At 38.4% G+C, this 19,572-nt stretch overlaps 1 protein-coding gene across 1 annotated transcript in view; it reads right to left on the bottom strand.

Moving 5' to 3' along the window:
- Positions 1-10,434: 10,434 nt before the first annotated feature.
- Positions 10,435-19,572, bottom strand: part of LOC136027456 (probable cytochrome P450 12a5, mitochondrial) — a 171,729-nt gene continuing 162,591 nt past the window's right edge. Inside the window, exons 3-4 of the mRNA XM_065704738.1 lie at positions 17,867-18,073; positions 10,435-10,651 (exon numbers count right to left, since the gene is read on the bottom strand). Coding sequence (XP_065560810.1) covers positions 10,541-10,651; positions 17,867-18,070 — 315 coding nt within the window. The 5' untranslated portion in view covers positions 18,071-18,073 and the 3' untranslated portion in view covers positions 10,435-10,540. The remainder of the gene's footprint in view (positions 10,652-17,866; positions 18,074-19,572) is intronic.

Here is a 19,572-nt window from a genome sequence, read left to right as displayed (position 1 = left end):
TGAATAAACTTTTAGAGGTTTTGCAAGTTCGTGGCGCAAGAAGAGGTTAAAAATTAATGTTAAGAAGACTAAGTCACTAAGGCTAGGTATAAGTGAAGATGAAAAGGTGACATTTGGTAACAAAAAGATTGAGTAACTTCACTTACCTAGGTGGTTTTATTATTAAAAACAGTGGGAGCAGTGAAGATGATAACAGCAGAATAACCAAGGATCAGGGTGTTTTTTGACAGTTATAAAAATGTTTGGAAAAATAGAAAGATAAGTCTGAAAACCAAGATTAGAATATTGGAAAGTACAGTGATGACAGTGGTTAAATATGACTCTGGAGCATGGGTGCTCTGAAAAGTGGATGAAGATGTACTAGATGTTTTCCAGAGAAATTGCCTATGGATTTTCCTGGTTACCCGGCTGACTGACCGTATTTCAAACTGGAGTCTGTACTAAAAATGTGGTTGGTTGTCGCTTTCTAGGGCTATAACGAGGGAAAGGTTGAGATGACAAGGCCACGTTATGCGGATGAAAGATGACATATTGCTGAAGAACGTCTTTTTCTACCAGCTGTCTAGGGCTCAACGGAAAGCAGGTCGTCTTCTTCTGAGGTGTGAGGATATCGTTAAGAAAGATTTAAATGAAATGGGAACTTCCTGGGAGGTTGTATAGAAGGAGGCTTTGAATAGATTTGGACGGAGAAGGAGCGTCCGCATCTGTGTTGGCCTTAGGTGGCTTGGTGCTGTGGCAAGTTGTTAGTAGCAGTTGTAGTAATGATTTTCAAATGTAAATTGTTTAACAGACAAGTGCTGATGCGTATTATCTGAAGAATCTTCTTAAATCAGAGCTATGGAAATTTAACGGTTGATTCTATTCTTTCGGAAAGAGCTCCGCTTTGAGAAGAAGATGATCAAACTTGGCTTTTTAATTTAAGTGATTAGAACTCAAGATACCTCTTTATTTATATCAGTTTCAGACCAAGTGTATGGAGATCAAGAGATGCACTCTTTGGTCCGCCAACAATACATAGACTGTATTGTAAGTTCTTTTTTTGGCACTGTAAATAGAGATATTAAAAACAATGCTATTAGATTACTTCCGTTTTGCATGCCTAGAACTGAAGACGAAATAAATGCTCTTCTTGGTTTTAGTAACTTTTTTGAAAAGATTTGAAAGTCTCTAAAGAGGCTTATGCACTCTTACCTCTGAAACTTGAAACAAAATCAGAAAACTAAAGTTTTCTGATTATGTTTGTCAATTTGTTTGTTAATAAGAGATATAGAAAAGGAAAATGTCTTTCGTTTTCTTTACATTTCTTCTTCTACACGTAGATGATCGTTATCGTTGATGACTACCAGCGGTGGTAGATCATTTACATTCACTTTGTATTGATCAAGTAGGGAAAGTCTGGATCACATTTACTACAATACTATGTAGCTTCACTCTTATTGAATCTCCTTGTGTAGTCAACGATACTTTTTTCATTTGTGTTGTAAATTTCCGTGTTTTCATTTGTTTATTCGATGCAATATCACACACAAAATTCTCAAATGAAGAATCACTCTCCGTAACTGCGAAATGAAAATCTGTAGGCTTATAATCATAACAAACATTGTCTTCGCAACGATGACGTAGAAAACACAATCTCTTGTTATTCCAGCACTTGAAGGGTGGTCCAAGTTCTTCCTCGCAATATAAGTTTAATCCACGACGATACGAGTCTCTTAGAAATAGACTAAATGATCGTTTAGAATTTTTTTTTAATCATACCGGGATAGGTGTTTTCCCATTGATCACATTTATCATAGTGATAGTTCGAACTTAGGAACCCTCTGAGATGAGAATCACAAAATTTTTTACTACATGAATCCTAATTTTGATAACATATCCTCTATGAAACTTACATGGATTGCACAATCTACACTTGCCATCATATTCATCCACAACAATGCAAATCTCACACGATGACAATCTGCCCAATGTATATAAACCCAGGAGGTATATGTAATACTTTTTTTCACTATTGACACAGAGACTGCAGAATACAAACTAGCCAGCGTCGCAAAAAGAATGTTCTTGTTTTACTTCGAGTACTCGCTTCAGACTTTCTAGAGACAGAAGAAGATGAGTAAACATATGACGTCACATTTGAACCTGATTAAACTTGTTGGGGCGGGATTAAATTGTCGATTTATTTCCCGTTCTCACGTCTTCATTTGAATATGAGACTAATTAAACTTGTTAGGGCTGGATATTAAATTGTCGATTTGTTTCCTGTTGTCGTGGCTACATTTCAATGTGGGACTGATTAAGCTTGTTTGGGCAGAACCAAATTCCAAGCACACCCCTAAGTCACGGCCAGACTGAAGTCTTAACGAACCAAGGGAGTAGCCAGAATCATCACATCCTCCCAGTTTCAAACTATATACAAATTTACTTCCCCTACTAGTTTGAGCAGTCCCGAAAAACAACATGGGAGATCTCCCCGGAAGTATTGATATGCCAACGAAGATAGAGATAAACCATAAATATCTTTAATCTTAAGGAGGTTAACAGGAGTGTGTGCAGTCGACTGGAGAATTCTTGCCACTTTCTCATGAAGATGGCGAATAGGAGCAAGTAAAGAAGGAAATGTAGACATCCACACAGACGGACAGTAACATATATAAGGGTAAATGAGAGAGAAGTATGAAAGGCAGAGGATAGGTAAAGGAATTAAACGCTCTAATTTTCGACTGATTCCAAGTCCATGGGAATTTTTCAATCATATTATTTGAACATAAGACTTAAACAATAAATTTTCATCCAAAAGAACTCCCAGGAATCACATATATCGCTATGGGGGGGGGCAACTTATGGAGCCTGTTGGTGTAGGAAGCTCAGTAATTGTGGGGCAGCTCACACCTTTACGAGACAAAATAAGAAGGTACGACTTTTTTACATTTAAAGCCTGTTGATTTATGTCAAGCTAATTGAGTACCTTCACAGTCATTGGTTGAACAAGAGAAGATTCATCCGGAGCTGCTGCATCTCGAGTAGTGTCAGCTGCAAATGCTATCAATTCTTCTCGACTGTCAGATGTGAACACCGACGTAGTCTGAGAGTAAAATTTATTACTTAATCCACAGCAAACATTGGTAATTGGGGTGTTAAAAAGTCGGTAGAGATAATTCACATACTTCGTCACTATTCTCTGCCTCTGTCTCTTAATGTTCAACACAGTAAAATTGCATATTTTTGTGATATTACAAAGAAAACAAAATACTATTAACAACAATAATGTCGAGCAATATCCAATTCAGAACTGTGATACTAACTAGCTCTTCTGTGAACTTTTATATCCTCAATCAAGGTCAAAAATAGTTTTTATTCAATGATGTAAGTAAAAGCTTATTGCCTCCAATAGTTAAACAACAATGGTTTTTTCCAAGATCTTAAATTGTTGACATACTAGCTAGTTAACTAGGGCTTCCCCAAAGTCTTACTACGTTGAAAACCAGGTTAGATAACTAGCATCCTCCAAGGTCTTACTTTGTTGACAAATACATCAATGGGTTTTTCTTATGACCTTGACCTTGGGATTGAGGGGCTACTTAATCCCTAGCAAAGGTCTAGAGCTGCAAGTTAAGTAAGTATAAGGTAGCTATTGCTAGGAGACTGCCGCTCGAATAGAACCCTGCTCTTTACGCTAAAATAACATACCTAATATTTCAAGTGTCTTTCTTCTTTTTCTTCACCAGTGCTTTTGGTATCATTGTGATAGTAAGACATATTTTCGTACAAACAGTACAGAAAAAATAATTAAGAACTAATTAAACTTGTATTTGAAAAAGTCACTCCTCTTATGAAATCTTAACTAAGTTTTAAATAGTTGATGCCAATATTCAGAATCCCTAGTTGAATGTCGTTATTCAGAAGTCATCCAAGTAACATTATGAAAGAAATTTAGTATTCATTCCAAATAGCCTTAGCCATTAACCTGCAAATAGTACTCCGTGCAAAAATCTAAAATAGTTTTCGTAATGCAAAAATAATTAAAGCAGGATGTTATTTATAGATGGAGTTTCAGAACAGGGTTGCTAACTGGTGAGAACTAGATGTAGTAATTTTTTGGTTAAAATAGTGATTTTGTTCAATAATGCAGTGATTCATGAGCCTTTTTGTTGATTTTATCCTGTGCAATTTAAAAAATCACTAGAAATAGTGATACATCACTAGTGAAGGCAGCCCTGTATCAGAATTCTATCAGAAAAACGAAGCGTTTTTTATTTAGAGATTTATAGATGTTAGTGGAACGTCACAGCAGCTACGATGGAAGGCATAAAAACAGAATTTGCTGATTACCGGGGCATTGAATTAAATTAGGCCATGTGCCCCGTTTCATATGAATAAAATTGTCTATTTAAAAAAAAATTAAAGGTATATACTTTATGATATCAAGTCTAGTCTCATAATTAGTTTCCCAAAAAGGCGAAGATCTAGGAACATAAGCTTCTAACGGGTCTTTTGCCGTCCCAGTGACCACTTTAAAAATAATAATAATCGTCATGCATAATTTTTAGAAGGAAGCCTCGTAAACCTTCCGATTGAAATTTTCCTATCCCATAGTGGAAAATTCTATTTCATCTCCTTCTTTTTCTGTAAGCTTACAAAAACAGGATTTCTGATAAACATAAATTTGTTAACAATAATTCGCGGAATGTGCTGATTGGATGGGGATTTTTTAATTGGAAGAAGGACCTAGAGCCAAATTTAAGTCTTTGACCTAGGGCCAGATTTAGGTTTTTGGCACCCCTAGGTCCAAGTAATTTACGGAGAAATTCCCAAAGCTTCGGAGATAGTGGAATCCCTGAACAGAAGACAACTGACGAGTGATGAGCCAAAAGTAATGCAAGAGAAAGGTGATACTAAGCACTCAACTGCCATTCTTGGAAGACATCTGACAGCTTATAAGTGGCCACGGAATTCCTGTAGTATTTTAAAAATAACTTTTCTGTGAATAGGCACGACAGCAGCAAAGGGCACTTTGTCGATAAATCAAACCAGTCTGGTTTTGTTAAGAAAAGAAAATCACTCAGTGTTTTTTTCCTCCCCTCGGCATTGTGCGCCCCTAGGCGCGGGCCTAGGAGGCCAATGCGTAAATTATGGATTGCCTTGAACAACATTCAAATCTTCGAAACAAGTGTAACTAGACCTACGTTGCCTGAGCAACGTGAGGTGTTGTGGCAACCTTTCTCCGGCTTCGCCGAATAAAGTGTTGCGAGAGCAACACTTTGGTTTTGTTTCTTTGCTATCGATTAAACGCTGAAGTTGTCAGCCTATCGAAGCTTTTAAAACGTTATGCTCAAAGAAGAACGCAATCAGTAGCGTTGAAAAGATCCTCAGCGTTGAAAAAACAACAATAACAAAAGAATATCGAAAAGAGGGACTAAATTGACTTTGCAGCCAGTTGAACTTTATCCTTTTCAATCGTAGACATCGTGACGGATGAAAACTTGGAACAATATCTTATATAATCTAGTTGATGTTATAAAGCTATCCGTAACTTTTCAGGATTAAATTACCATAGGTGACACTAATTATTACGAAACTACCTCATTGTTTTACGTTATCGTTTGTGCCTGTTGTGTAAACACTTAATTCTAGGTTACAGTGAGAATGGGTAGGCTACACCAAGTAGCAAAAGTTACAAGCCCCTCTTCACTGAAGGAGGTGATGGAGGTGATGGAGTTCGTCCGGAATGATGCACACAATGTCTGTTGACCACGTACCTCTGGATATGGGGTTTCCCCTAACTAATCGCTCCGATCAGGGTGGCCTCAACCTCATGAGGTGGGTGGAGCCCACCCCAGGATTCTCAGTATCCAGGTAAATCCTGGCTCTAATCAGAATCCAGGCCTAGGGTCGGTTGGGCCTGCAGCCCTCCACCTGAAATCGATTGCAATGAATAGCTTAGCAACTGCCTCGGATGACCGATCTTCTTTTATCCCATCACGACCCTTGCTCGCCCCTGGACTGAGAAATGACCAGCGTTTGAATCTCCTTGACCATGGTGGCCTCCAGATTGCCACCTGGAATGTATTGACATTGAACTTTCCCGGAGCAAAGACGCTTCTGGCGATGGAACTGAAGCAATTCCGCATCTCTATTGCTGGAATAACAGAAACCCACCTAGTCGGGAATGGGACTGATCCCATAGGTGAGGGATACCACCTTCTATGGTCTGGACAGACAACGACTAGGAGAAATGGGGTCGGACTAGTACTTGATAACAAGTCCATAAAGTGTCTACTGTCATTTACTCCCGTCTCGGATAGAATAGCTAATGCTCGACTGAGTCATAAGCAAGGAAAAATGACAGTCCTTGTCTGCTATGCTCCGACAAATGAAGCCGACGACGAAGCAAAAGAAACTTTCTACTCTGCCCTGGCTAATGAACTGTCCAAGATATCCCCCCACGATATTGTCATCCTTTTGGGTGATATGAATGCAACAGTGAGCGACAACCACGACCTATGGCGGCAAGTCATCGGACCAGTTATTCCGGACCCTCTAAATGACAATGGGCTAAGGCTCCTTCAACTGTGCAGCATGCATAACCTTGTCATTACGAACACGCTGTTCGCAAGGAAGGATATCCACAAATACACATGGTACAGCAACGACGGCCGTACCAAAAAAATGATAGACTATATCATTGTCTCACAGAGATGGAGATCCTCGATTAGTAACTGCAGGACGTACAGGTCAGCCGAGATTGGTAACACTGACCATCGCCTCGTTGTAGCTAATATGCGACTGAGGCTCCAAGCCCAGCGCTCGCAACCTAGACCGACCAAGATTGATGTCTCTCGTCTCTCCGATCAAGAGATACGGTCCAAGTATGCCATTGATGTCTCGAACCGCTTCGACGCACTCCTGCCATTTGAAAGTTCTGAGGACGCATGGATCTCGTTTAAGAAGAATGTCCTGGAGTCAGCGACCGCAAATATTGGAAGGGCGAAGCGTGCTAAGAAAGCGTGGGTTCAGTTCGATACGCTTGACGTCATTGAGCAGAGACGCAAGGCAAGGCTTCTGGGCGACATGCCGACCTACAGGCGCCTCAATGGTGTCCGCAACAAGCTGATACATCGAGACAAGAAACTGTTTGTGGAAAGGAAGGCAAACGAGCTGGAGGGCGCAGCCATGAAAGGGGACGTCGGGAGCCTCTACAAGCACCTCCGTGACCTCACAAGCGACAAAGCCCCCTCAGTTGCATCTGTTGTCTCTGCGGACGGCCAGCCACTTAGTGACGAGGCCGCTCAGGTCAGTCGATGGAAAGACCACTTCTCAAGTCTCCTCAATGCCGATGCTGTAGCACAGACTGACCAGGAACTCACACGCCTAGCTGCCAGCACTCAGGAAGTGCCGTCAAACGAACCAGAGACTTCCTTCACGACAGCAGAAATCCACTCTGCTTTGAAACGTCTAAAGAATAACAAAGCGGCAGGCCTATGCGGAGTATCCGCTGAGCTCCTGAAGTATGCTGGACCGGCGATGTTACTTTGGCTGCAAATGCTATTTTCCGTGGTGTGGCGCACAGAATGGGTCCCGAAGGACTGGCGACTCGGCATAATCCTGCCCCTTTGGAAGAGAAAGGGGAGCAAGAGCATCTGCTCTAATTACAGAGGTATAACCCTTCTCTCAGTCCCTGGAAAGCTCTTTGCCATGACCCTGCTAGACAGATGCACGAGTATCCTCCGAAGAAAAAGGAGAGTTCAGCAGGCCGGATTTATGCCAGGGAGGTCCACTGTCGAACAAATCTTCACTATGCGCCAGTTAATTGAGAAAACTAGAGAATTCAGGAGGAACGCATACGTGGCCTTCGTAGACTTCAAAGCTGCTTTTGACTCCGTCGATCGCAACTCTGTTTGGCTAATACTTAGATCGACGGGTCTACCAGATAAATACTGCAAACTTTTTGAAAAGCTGTACGAAGAGACCGAGAGTTGCGTCCAAGTCAACGGAAAACGGAGCACGACATTCAATATCAAAACTGGCGTTCGCCAAGGGTGTGCCGCCGCCCCAGAATTGTTCAATTGTGTGATAGACTATGTGATGACAAGAACTACAAATCGCCTGCCCTTTGGTCTGCAGTTTGGAGATCGCATTCTGACGGATGCGGACTTCGCAGACGATCTTGCTTTCGCTGCCGACTCAATCGACCAGCTGACCGACGCTCTGGAAGTCCTGAAGGAAGAGGCAGCAAAAGTGGGGCTGAAAATCAACTGGCTCAAAACTAAGATTATGGCAATTGAACCCCCAGGTCCAGTCTCGCACCCTGATACCATAACTGTCTGCGGAACACTTGTTGAAGTCGTTAAAAACTTCACTTACCTCGGCTCTGTGCTGTCCAATGATGGCTCCGTAGACGAAGAGGTATGCAGCCGAATATCGAAAGCCTCTTCCATCGTCGGTAGACTCAACAGTCTATGGAGAATGCCGCACATCTCAAGGCGTACGAAAATGCGAATCTATAACGCATCCGTAAGCTCCGTCCTGCTCTACGCGGCGGAAACCTGGCCCCTCAAATCAACCATCCTTAAAATGATAGACGTCTGTCAGACGAAACAGCTTCGCCGGATCGAGGGATTCCGGTGGGATGATTTTGTAAGCAACGCAAGGTTGCTTACTCTCACCTCCCAGGTGCCATTCTCCGTCCAGATAGCGCAGAGGTCTCTCAGATGGTTCGGACACCTCCTACGAATGCCGACATCAACGCCAGCCCGAATAGTGTACGACTTCGACCCAAAAGCCCATGGCTGGTCTCGCCCGAGGGGCAGACCTCGGACAAGGTGGAAAGACAGCCTCGACAAATTCTTGGTGATGGCCAACATTGCTGTCGACGAGGCGTCTCATTTAGCAGCAGACCGGTCCGCCTGGAGAAGTCAAGTTGCGAAGCTCTCTACGCCGCACCCCATGCGGCAGGAGCCTTAAGTCAAGTAAGTCAAGCCTCTTCACTGAAGAAGATTGTAGCCTAACAGACGATTATTACTTACAAGTCCCCTGCATGTGTTACCACTGGAACCAAATTGGTTTTACCATCAAATACACCGGAAACAAATAATAGATACACCAACTAGCCAAAGTTGCAGACCCCTTATTGCGGAAGATGATTATGGTCTAACAGCTGACTGTTGCTTACAAGTTCTCTACTTGTCTCACAATTGGTATCGGCCTATTTTTGGTTTCAGTATGTACCCTACTATTGAAGTCGTCAACCCCTTGAAAATTTTAAACTAGTATATCTGGTGAAGGAATTTTTGTACCAAAAAATGGATGATATATACCTTGATCGGCTCATCAAGAGCTATCGATTGCCGTAAAAAAAAAAAATTCTATCTGTCTTAGTTCAAAAGTTGATTTTTTTTACCGTAAGCCAACTTTCTAACGTCACCACTTAGAAAGGAGCAAAGAATAAGCTCCAATTTCTTTAGCAATGACAGAACTTTTAAAGTTCAAGAGTTTCATCTGATAACATTTCTCTACCTTAATCCCAAGTCCGAAAAAACAAATGATAAACCCAGCGGAAATCACGGCAGCACTTTCGGACCCGTGGGAAAATGCCGCTTTTTTGTTTCTGTAATTTTTTTTATTTATCACTCAAAGAAGATATATGGGCTGTGGGGCCGGGTAACTGCCACATATATTTAACTCTTGTAGATTTTAGTCCATCTTCAATTTGAAAGTAGTGCCTGCCTGCTTGCCTGCTAGAACGGAGCTTTCCACTCGAAAGCAGAAACATGGTTTGATGAAACGAAAGCTCGGCTGTGCAACTTCAGATACTCCTCTCTGACATAGGCTTTATAACTCCACTTCACTTCGCACACCATAGGCTCTGGCTCGTGGACAGGCAAAAACCATCCTTTTTGGCCCCAGGCAAGAGTTCTGCGGAGTTTTCCAAAATGTAATGTCATATTCATCAATCCGGCCTGAGGTCCACACTCCGTAAAAACTGCACAGGTTAGACCCTTACCAGTTTCCAGGAGTACCATAGGCTCTGGCACGTGGACAAGCGAAAACCACCCTTTTTGGCCCCAGGCAAGAGTTCTGCGGAGTTCTCCAAAATGTAATGTCATATTTATCAATCCAGCCTGAGATCGAAACTTTCCGTAAAAACTGCACAGGTTAGACCCTTACCAGTTTTCAGGAATAAGCCCAGATCGGCGGCATAGAAAAAAAAGAGCCGGGACAAAACCTCACACCACAAAAATGCAACAAAAATCTTAAAACACAAATGTGATCCATAGTTATTTCTTAAGTGAACAGATGTACAAGTTTTATTTTGCTTTTCAATTTTTTTAATTTCATTAAGTATTCTTGGCAAACTTTTCTCTTAGCTCACGAAAACTCTGGAAAAAAGTCTTTGTCCAGGTAATATTAGTCTCTATGCTACGTTATATTAACTTTCTGATTGGAAATTTTATTATATTAACATTTAGCTGAAATTTTATACAAGATTTTCCCTGTTTTCTAGACATTGTCTATCATTTTTTTGTTGCTTCCAATACTCTTAAAAACGATCTATGAAACGAAATTGAAGAGGCTGATCAGGCACATTAACGGTTCTGGTGATACAATCCATATCTTCATGGTGCCATTCAATTCTGAAGCTCTGAAGGACCTGAAAGAAAGATTCTTGCAGCTTCAACGTTGACTTTATTATTTATAATTTTATCCTAAACTATCAAACAGAGGGATATTTTGGGGAATAGGAATGAACTGTTTTAGACTCACAAGCAGGCACCAGTTTATGTTAAAAAAAAGTTTCCCAAAATGACAGATATTACTTGGTCGTTGAAAAGTAATCTCAAAAAGATCTCACACGCGAAAACGGCTAGCTTTATTAAAAAAAGGAGTAAGTAATTGACACGATCCTAAGCGGTGGCAGAACAAGGAGATAATGATCAGACCGTGTATGGACGCATCGCCAATCCTCCTGAACACTCATGGATTTAGTCAAAAGCTTGTCTACCTTCGCCTTATGTAGCTTGAACATATTATAAAGATATGCATAATTAAAACTTATAAAAGTTTACATTTTTGGAGCAAAAAGTTGATTTAGAGGAAGCTCCAACTATCACAGAGACAAAGAGAAAAAAACTAAAGCGTATATTCACATTTCGTTTTAGTTTTTCTATACATAAACAGAAATTTCAAGCCCTCCTCTTGAGTGTTTTTTTTTTCTATTATAGTGGTAACTTAAAACATGTTTTATATATAATTTTTGTATGACTCACGCTTAAAGACCATCCCTTCAATGTAAACAAGCTATATCGACTGATTTTGTTCCTACTCCTAATAGACATTTTAAATTTATGTTAGAATACAGACATTATGTGCTTTAGTGAGCTCCTTGTGCTTTTTGTTTATTGACAACAGTGAAGCTTTCCTTCTTGGGTATTTGAAGTACTTGATATACGAATAAACCAACGTTTTAAAAGAAACAAGTGATTTAGAATCATTTATTCCAGTATTTTTGCTAGACGCAAAGTGACTGCTTATGGCTTCTTTTGTTTCCATGGGTTATATGCTCACATGGGTATATGCTCACTTGAATATTAAATTGATAAATCCAGCCACTAACAAAGAAACGGATAAAAACAGCAGCGCATTGAACTATTATGGCTACAGAATAATGATTCGTCAGGATGAAGAGAAATATATTTTAAAATGCCGTCAATTGTTTCACCAATACATCGTTGATATGTATGCAAAGATTGAATCAGAACGTTTGCTATTCATCCGTCTGAATCAGACCAAGCTCTGCTCTGAACAATACATTCATTTGCGAGATACAGTTGTAAATGACGGTAATACCACTAACATTGGAAGAGTAACGATTTTACCTTCGTCATATGCTGGCAGTTTACGTCATATGCATGAGTATGCTCAAGATGCCATTGCGCATGTTCGTCTCTATGGTAGTCCAGATTTATTTATTACACTTACATGTAATCAATCTTGGGACGAGATACAGCAACTTTTACTTCCTGGACAATCGCCAATTCATAGACATGACATTACGGCCAGTGTCTTCCGGCAAAACTTGAAATTGCTGATAAATTTCATAGTAAAACTAAGAGTTTGGGCCAGTGCGATGCTGGTTGTGCTCAGTGGAATGGCTAAAGCGAGGATTGCCGCACGCACATATACTAATATGGTTAGTTAATAAAATTACTTCTAATGAAATTGACGATGTGATTTTTGCTGAAATACCTGATGTAGATGTCGATAGGGGCTTACATGACATTGTGGTGAACTGAATGAAAATTCACCATGTACGGACAGAGGAAGGTGCACAAAGCAATATCCTCGAATTTTAGTATCTAACACAATTACCCGCAATGATGGATACTCTTTATAAAGAAGAAGGTCTACCAAAGATGGTGGAAAATCAGCAATCTTAAAGTCGCGTAACAATTACATCAAAGTAGATAACCAGTGGGTTGTTCCTTATTCACCTTTATTATCAAAAACATACAATGCACACATAGACGTGGAGTATTGTTATTCCGTAAAGGCAATCAAATACATATTTAAACACGTCAACAAAGGTAGCGACATGGCAGTTTTTGGCTTGCAGTCCGAAATCAGTGATATCGATGAAGTCGTACAATATCAGGCTGGGAGATACATAAGCAGTAATGAAGCTGTGTGGCGTATTCTTTCATTTCCGATACATGAACGAAGTCCAGCTGTTTTCACTTAATGGTACATTTACAGAATGGTCAACGTGTTTATTTTTTGGAATCCAAGGTGCAACAAAGAGCCCTAAATCCACCGGGTACAACGTTAACCGGGTTCTTCACGTTATGTCAAAATGATTCTTTTGCAAAAAACTGCTGTATTCTGAAGTGCCTACGTATTGCACGTGGAATGCTAATAAAATATCATTTGAACGTCAAAAATGGGGTGAGTCAGTCGACGGCCAATCTAGGATCTTCAAAGAAAACTACGATAGGAAGACATATATATATATACATATATATATATATATATATATATATATATATATATATATATATATATATATATATATATATATATATATATATATATATATATATATATATATATATATATATATATATATATATATGTATATATATATGTCTTAAAAGAAGGATGGTTAAATCTGATTTAATGAGTAAAATTTTTTAACTCATTAATAACCCCCGATATCTTGAAAGTTTATGATTTGCCTCTTAACTTTAATATATTATATTACCCATCCTAATCAAACACAGAGTAAGCCAGAGTCACTATCCACGTAGTTCACTACGTGTTATAAAAGTTATAATTTTCATAATTTTTTCAGGCAAAATTTCATGAAAGTGATTTTTCTTACATTGTGCGATTCCCCTTAATTCTTATACAGAGGTCAATTAATAACTAATCTTTGAATTCTGTAGGTTAGTATCTTTGTCAACAGCTTTAACAGTGTCTAAAACAACTCCCTTTTCCGCTGAAGTATGGCAATTTTGATAACACAAGCGTGAATTGGTTATCAAAATAACCAATAGTTCCATCAAGGCCGTATCCAGAAGGCGAGGGGTACCCCGTTTTAGCCCCCTACCCTTACAAAAAATGGTCCGACTTGTAAAAAGTAAAAAATGCATATTAACAAAATCTTGATGCGTTTAAAAAAAGAATTACTTTCTTTTCACACAGCCGAATTGCTGTGCTCCTATGATTCTTCTTTTAGGTCTTTATCCGTTTGTCATTTTTAAACAAATGTAAAATCTACTTAGTAAAATCTACTTATAGGAATCAATGTGGAATTTGTGGACAAATTCCACATTGGGAATTTGTCCCAATGTGGTATCAGTGTCCTCAACTCGAATGTTGTGTAATAAAATTATAAAAACAAGAACTGTGATGAAGCAGAAAACCTCGTAAAAATAACAAAAAGAAGAAAGAAAAACGTAATCTGCTTAAAGACAAAAAAGTGTGTTTAGAAATAAAACCTAAATATCTGGAACTTTAGCATTGGAAATGACGAATAAATTCCAACTTGGCCATCAATTGTCAAGGTTGATTGGATTCATCTTCATATTGGTCATCAGACTGTAGGCATCAATTATAATGAAATAATCATCACGATACTACGTGGCTCCAAAGTATATAGGGGAAGAGAAAGGTATATCATAGCGATTATGAAAACTGAAATAAAACGTAGATTAGCCGTGCCTTGGCCAATTTTGACTGACTAACTAGCCACCCTTGGCTGGGCATGTACGCAAGATATTTTTCGCGGAGGAAGGAGGGAACAAGTAAAAAAAAGTGCCAACAGTAGGTGAATTACGTGGATAGTGGCTCTGGCTTACTCTGTTTTTGATTAGGATGGGTAATATAATATATTAAAGTTAAGAGGCAAATCAGAAACTTTCAAGATATCGGGGGATAGTACGGGACCGACTCTTCCTTACTCTCACATATGTGCTTGTCCATTGTGATTAAACATTGCGTTGTAAGGAAACAAAAAAGTCATTGACATTGTCATTTTAACAGAATTTTGCAATTTGGCACACTACAACTTTCAACTTTTTAATCTCAATGCTTCTTCTTCAATTTCTCTACGGATTTTTTTTTGTCGGATTTTTCCGGTGTATTCTTGCATTTTATAGAATCACAAATTAAGAGAAATGGCAGAGTGCAGTGCCACACATTTTGAAATAAATACTCTTTTTAGTTTTTACTGTAATATTTTTTTTTAACAAACAAAAACTACTGATGCCATTACCAACCATTCTTTAACCATAAAGTGTTATCAAAACAGTTTCAAATTTAAACATATCAAAGTTGTTACAACAACTAGAGTGAAAAGCTTTTTCGAAGTAAAAAGCTGTTCTAAATATAAAACAAAAGACCAATAAAAGTATGCAAAAAATTTATCAAAATTGTTAAAGGAAAACATATTCGGAAAAAGTGACATTTTACAACTGCTTTGAAGATAACATATTACCTTCGAGAGAGATTAGAAATTTCCAATTTCGACATGGCTAATATGACATTACATTGACGAAAATCAATAGTACTTTCGAAATAAAACACAAATAAACAAGGCATTGTCTTCGGGTCATTAAATAAGATTTAACCAGCCTTCTTTTAAGAAAACAACCCAATAAGGTGTTTAGATAGGGTGTTTAGACTTAGAAAACGAAACTGCGGGGCTTCAATTAAAATACTGCTTATCCTATAGGTTAGTGTTCTATTTTTTTTTTCATTTAATGAAGGGTTTGCATTAGCATTAACCTGTTAAATATATACTTCAAGAAATATATTGCTACTTGACCCTCTCCCTCCTAGCCCTGCTGAAACTGCCCGTATTGCTTTGCCTCTTTCAACTCGAGATCAATCAGCTCTTACTTGATTTAGTCATTAATAATCACTAAATCAAAAAATCTTATCTTAGAGAATATATAACATTCACTGCAATAGCTTCAAGCTAGAATGGACAATCGAATATCAATCAGTTCGTGGTAACGAATTGTAAGTAAGAAGCGACCCAGCTCAACAATAATAGAAACTTCCAGTCTTACTCATCTAAGGCTATGAGCCTGAGAGAATTTACCTTAAGCGTAACAGGGAACCCTACTGTAGAGGTTTCAAGCTCCTATCTGCAAAAATGTGGAATTTAGTGATTTTGCCAGAAGAAAAATCATGGATGCGTGTCTTTTTTTTACGTAGGAGGATCTTTGTATGGAAGAAGTTTTCATAGGGGAAGGGAACTTTCTATAAAGGGGGGAGCAAGATTTCCTACTATTTAAAAAACATTCAGAAATCAAATAAAAAACAAGTGTTTTTTCAACTGAAAGTAGGGGTCATTATTAAACTTAAAACGAAAAGAAATGATCATGTTTACCAGGGGGTTCACCCCCCTGGTAAACATGATCACCTGTCTAATGATAAACCATGGATTACTCAAGAGATTCGGAATCTGATAAAAGTGAGAATCGAATTGGATTTAACTAGACCCGTAAAATATTTCAAAAGAGTAAGGAATTTAATTGTATATAAAATAAGATGTTCACGTAAGCAGTATGGGTCTAAAATAATAAGCAAAATATATAAACTAACCCAAGGAAGTTCCATGATTTAGTTCAGAACATTATCGGCAAAAAAGTAACCAGAGTTGGAGTGAGAGATGTCAATGGTAAACCCCTGTTACCTAGTGAAATTAATGACTTTTTTCGCATCAATTTGTAAAATTCATCCGCAACAAAGAAAATTACCACCGAATGATTCAGTTTCAAATATCCCTACACTAGAGATTTGTTCAGTTGCTAAAAAGTTGAAGGCACTTGATTCTCGTAAATCTAGTTATCCTAGTGAGATACCAATTAAATTGATTACTGAGTGTGCTGATCTTTTATCTATTCTTTAACGGTAATTTTTAGCCAATGTTTTATTGATGGTGTTTTCCCATGTATTTTTAAACAGGCGTATGTAACACCAATCCAAAAATGCAAGGCACCTAAAGATATTACCGATATGAGGCCGATTTCGTAAACTCCAGCTCTCTCAAAGGTATTTGAAAGTTGTATTTTTGATTGTTTATTTGAGGACATAAATGATAATATTGATCCCCAACAATTTGGATTTAGATCCGGGCATAGTACTGTTCATTATTTGGTTGCATTGTTGGATACTATCCTTAAGCACTTAGAAAATAATGGGGCATACGTTGATGCATTATTTGCAGACATAGTTAAGGCTTTTGATAGTCTTGATCATAATGCAGTTGTGGAAGAAGCAAAGGCTATGGGTGCCCGTCCATTTGTTGTACGAATGCTCGCTAGTTTTTTTTTTGAAAGATCTCAGTGTGTCCAACTCCCTGATCATGAGCCATCGGAATTTGTAAATATTTTTTGTGGTTCGCCACAAGGGACTAAATTAGGCCAGCTTTCTTTTCTTATTCTTTTTAATCGTATTTTAACAACAATTCGTGAGCGTTTTAAATTTGCTGATGATTTAACTGTTTTATCACTGGGACTAAGCCCTCAAAGTACTGAACAGTCTGACTTGATCGAAATCTATCATGATCTAAAAGCTGAATTAGGAAAGGTAAAACTGACGGTCAGTGAAACTAAGAGCTCTTATATGACGTTTTCCTTCCTAAAGGGTAACAACCACTCCCCTCTTAATTCCGTACTGACAACAAAGAAAACTGTTAAAATAATTGGGATAAAAGGCGCCTCACTCTTACATTCATTTTCCAACCTAAAAAGATTTGGTACACCAACTGAGATTTTAATGTCTGTATACTGCAGCTATGTTAGACCTTCTCTTGAGTATGCATGCCCTGCTTGGCATCCGGGATTGACAAAAGATCAAACAGATAGACTTGAGACGATACAAAAAAGAGCTTTAAAAATTATACTTGGACAAAACTACTCAGCTTACGAGAATGCACTGAAACAACTCAATTTGGACTCACTTGATAGTCGTAGACATGGCTTAACATATAGATTTGGACTAAATTGTTTGAATTCCCCAACTCAATCTCGTCTACTACCCAACCTTGAGAGCCCCCAACTGAAGGACCAGTCACTAGACTCCGACAAATAAAAAAGAATTGTCCATAGTTATTGACTTGCTCAGCCTATAGTACTGAGAGATATCGCAAATCATTTGTCCCATATTTTACCCGTCATTTGAATAATACTGACACGACTAATATTTAAGGTTTGATTAATATGTGTTTGATTAATATAATGTATGTTTAAATTTTCCTGTGAGTGTTTTTGAAGATATAGATTATTTTTGTCATGACCTGCTAATGCTAGCTTCGGCTGTTGTAGTGAATAAATATATTCTATTCTATTCTATATACCTTCGTTGTAAGTAGCCACATTTCTTGTTCAGCTAATCTTCTTCCAATACACATTCTTGGACCGAAGCCAAAGGGAAGAAGCGTGTAAGGATGAGATTTTACCGCTAAGGAACTATCCTTAATCCATCTTTCAGGTATAAAATTATTCGGCTGTTGAAAATGTTTTTCAAATCTGGCGATAAGCTGATGACAGCAAAGAATCATAGTCTGAAAATAAATAATGTAAAGCTAAAACTATAAATCTAAAGCGTTGAAAGCAACGTAAATACAGCAAATACATAAGGAGGTCCTAAATACATAAAGATCCTCCAAAGCCATTCTTGACACAGACGGCTTCGACAGTTGTCAGATTGTTAACGTTTCAGTCGCCCGGTCTTTGTTACGGGGACGGGTATCAAGTCGGTCGCTCAACCTTGCTAATGGGATCAAACCCTGAGACTAGTTCTTACCAACCAAAAACTAAGTTTTTTTAAGTATAGGCCTAATTGTATCAATCTATTTTAAACTGCAAAATATATTAAAGAATATTTAAAAGTCTAATACATTAAAACAAGTTCAATACAGCGATATTCACATTATGATAAAACAAAAGTCAAGAAAAAAACTGCAAAATTTTATAAACAATAAAAAATATTTAAGATGTCTTAGTAACATCTTAACTTTATGAATAAAAACTAGATACATTCCTAAAAATTTTTAAATGATTTTTCTTTTGTCCTATAATTTACACAACTCTATACAATAATATTGCTGAATACCACCTTGTGACGGTGCAGTGGATCAGATCTTGTGCAAAATCCAAAGGCACCCAGGTTCAAATCTTACCGCTGCAAGGTAGTACGTTTTATCTATTAAAATGTTTAATACTATCATTATTTGCAAATACCATGATTACACCTGTAGCTAAGGTTTGAATTACAAACCTTGTCCCAGCAGTGGGCTAAATTGCAAGGTGACGCAGGACACCATTGAGGGAGGATCCTTTATAGGAGGACAACTGCATCAGGGCGTAAGATCCAGATGTATGGACAACAGCCTCTACAAAGGGCTGCCTCAACCCTTTTGAGGCACCTGCAAGACTGGGGACCTCGCAGTTCACTCTATTCCCAAGAAATACGAATGAACCTTAGACCTCAAAAAATTATGAATACGGCTACGGCGTTCCTGGCAAGTGACACGGCTCCCTCGGCGCGAAAGCAAGCCAACTGTACTACGGCATTCTAGGCAGGTGACACGACTTGGAAAAGGGTGACGAAATCGAAAAATCTACAAGCTATATCCTTTGGAAAACGAACTACGGTCATAAAACAAGCAAAATCAAGAATAACTATTGATTGTTGGAACGTCAGGTCAGTTAAACAGGAAGCTAAGCAAGATCTCCTTGTCCATGAGATGGAGAACTACAGCATTGACATATTATGCGTTTCTGAGACCAGAATCTCTGATTCTAGCTCTACTGTAATTACAGCGCCCAAAACGTTACAACATATTCACTTCTTCTAATCTGGAGCAAATGATAACTTAGGACTTCGTGGCGTTGGTCTCTTCATGAACCAAAGAACCACAAAGATTTGTCCTCAAACGTAACTCTTCTTTGTTGTGTTTTTGTTGATGGTATAACAAATAAAAACAAAATTACTTTTTAAATTAACTATTAAATAAAATTTTAATGATTGAAAACTATAATTCCAATAACAATCAAAATT

This window comes from Artemia franciscana, chromosome 5 (assembly GCF_032884065.1).
Source record: "Artemia franciscana chromosome 5, ASM3288406v1, whole genome shotgun sequence".
Classification (NCBI taxonomy): Eukaryota; Metazoa; Arthropoda; class Branchiopoda; order Anostraca; family Artemiidae; genus Artemia; species Artemia franciscana.
The sequence above is the reverse complement of the archived record's forward strand: the minus strand, read 5'-3'. Positions and strand labels throughout refer to the sequence as shown.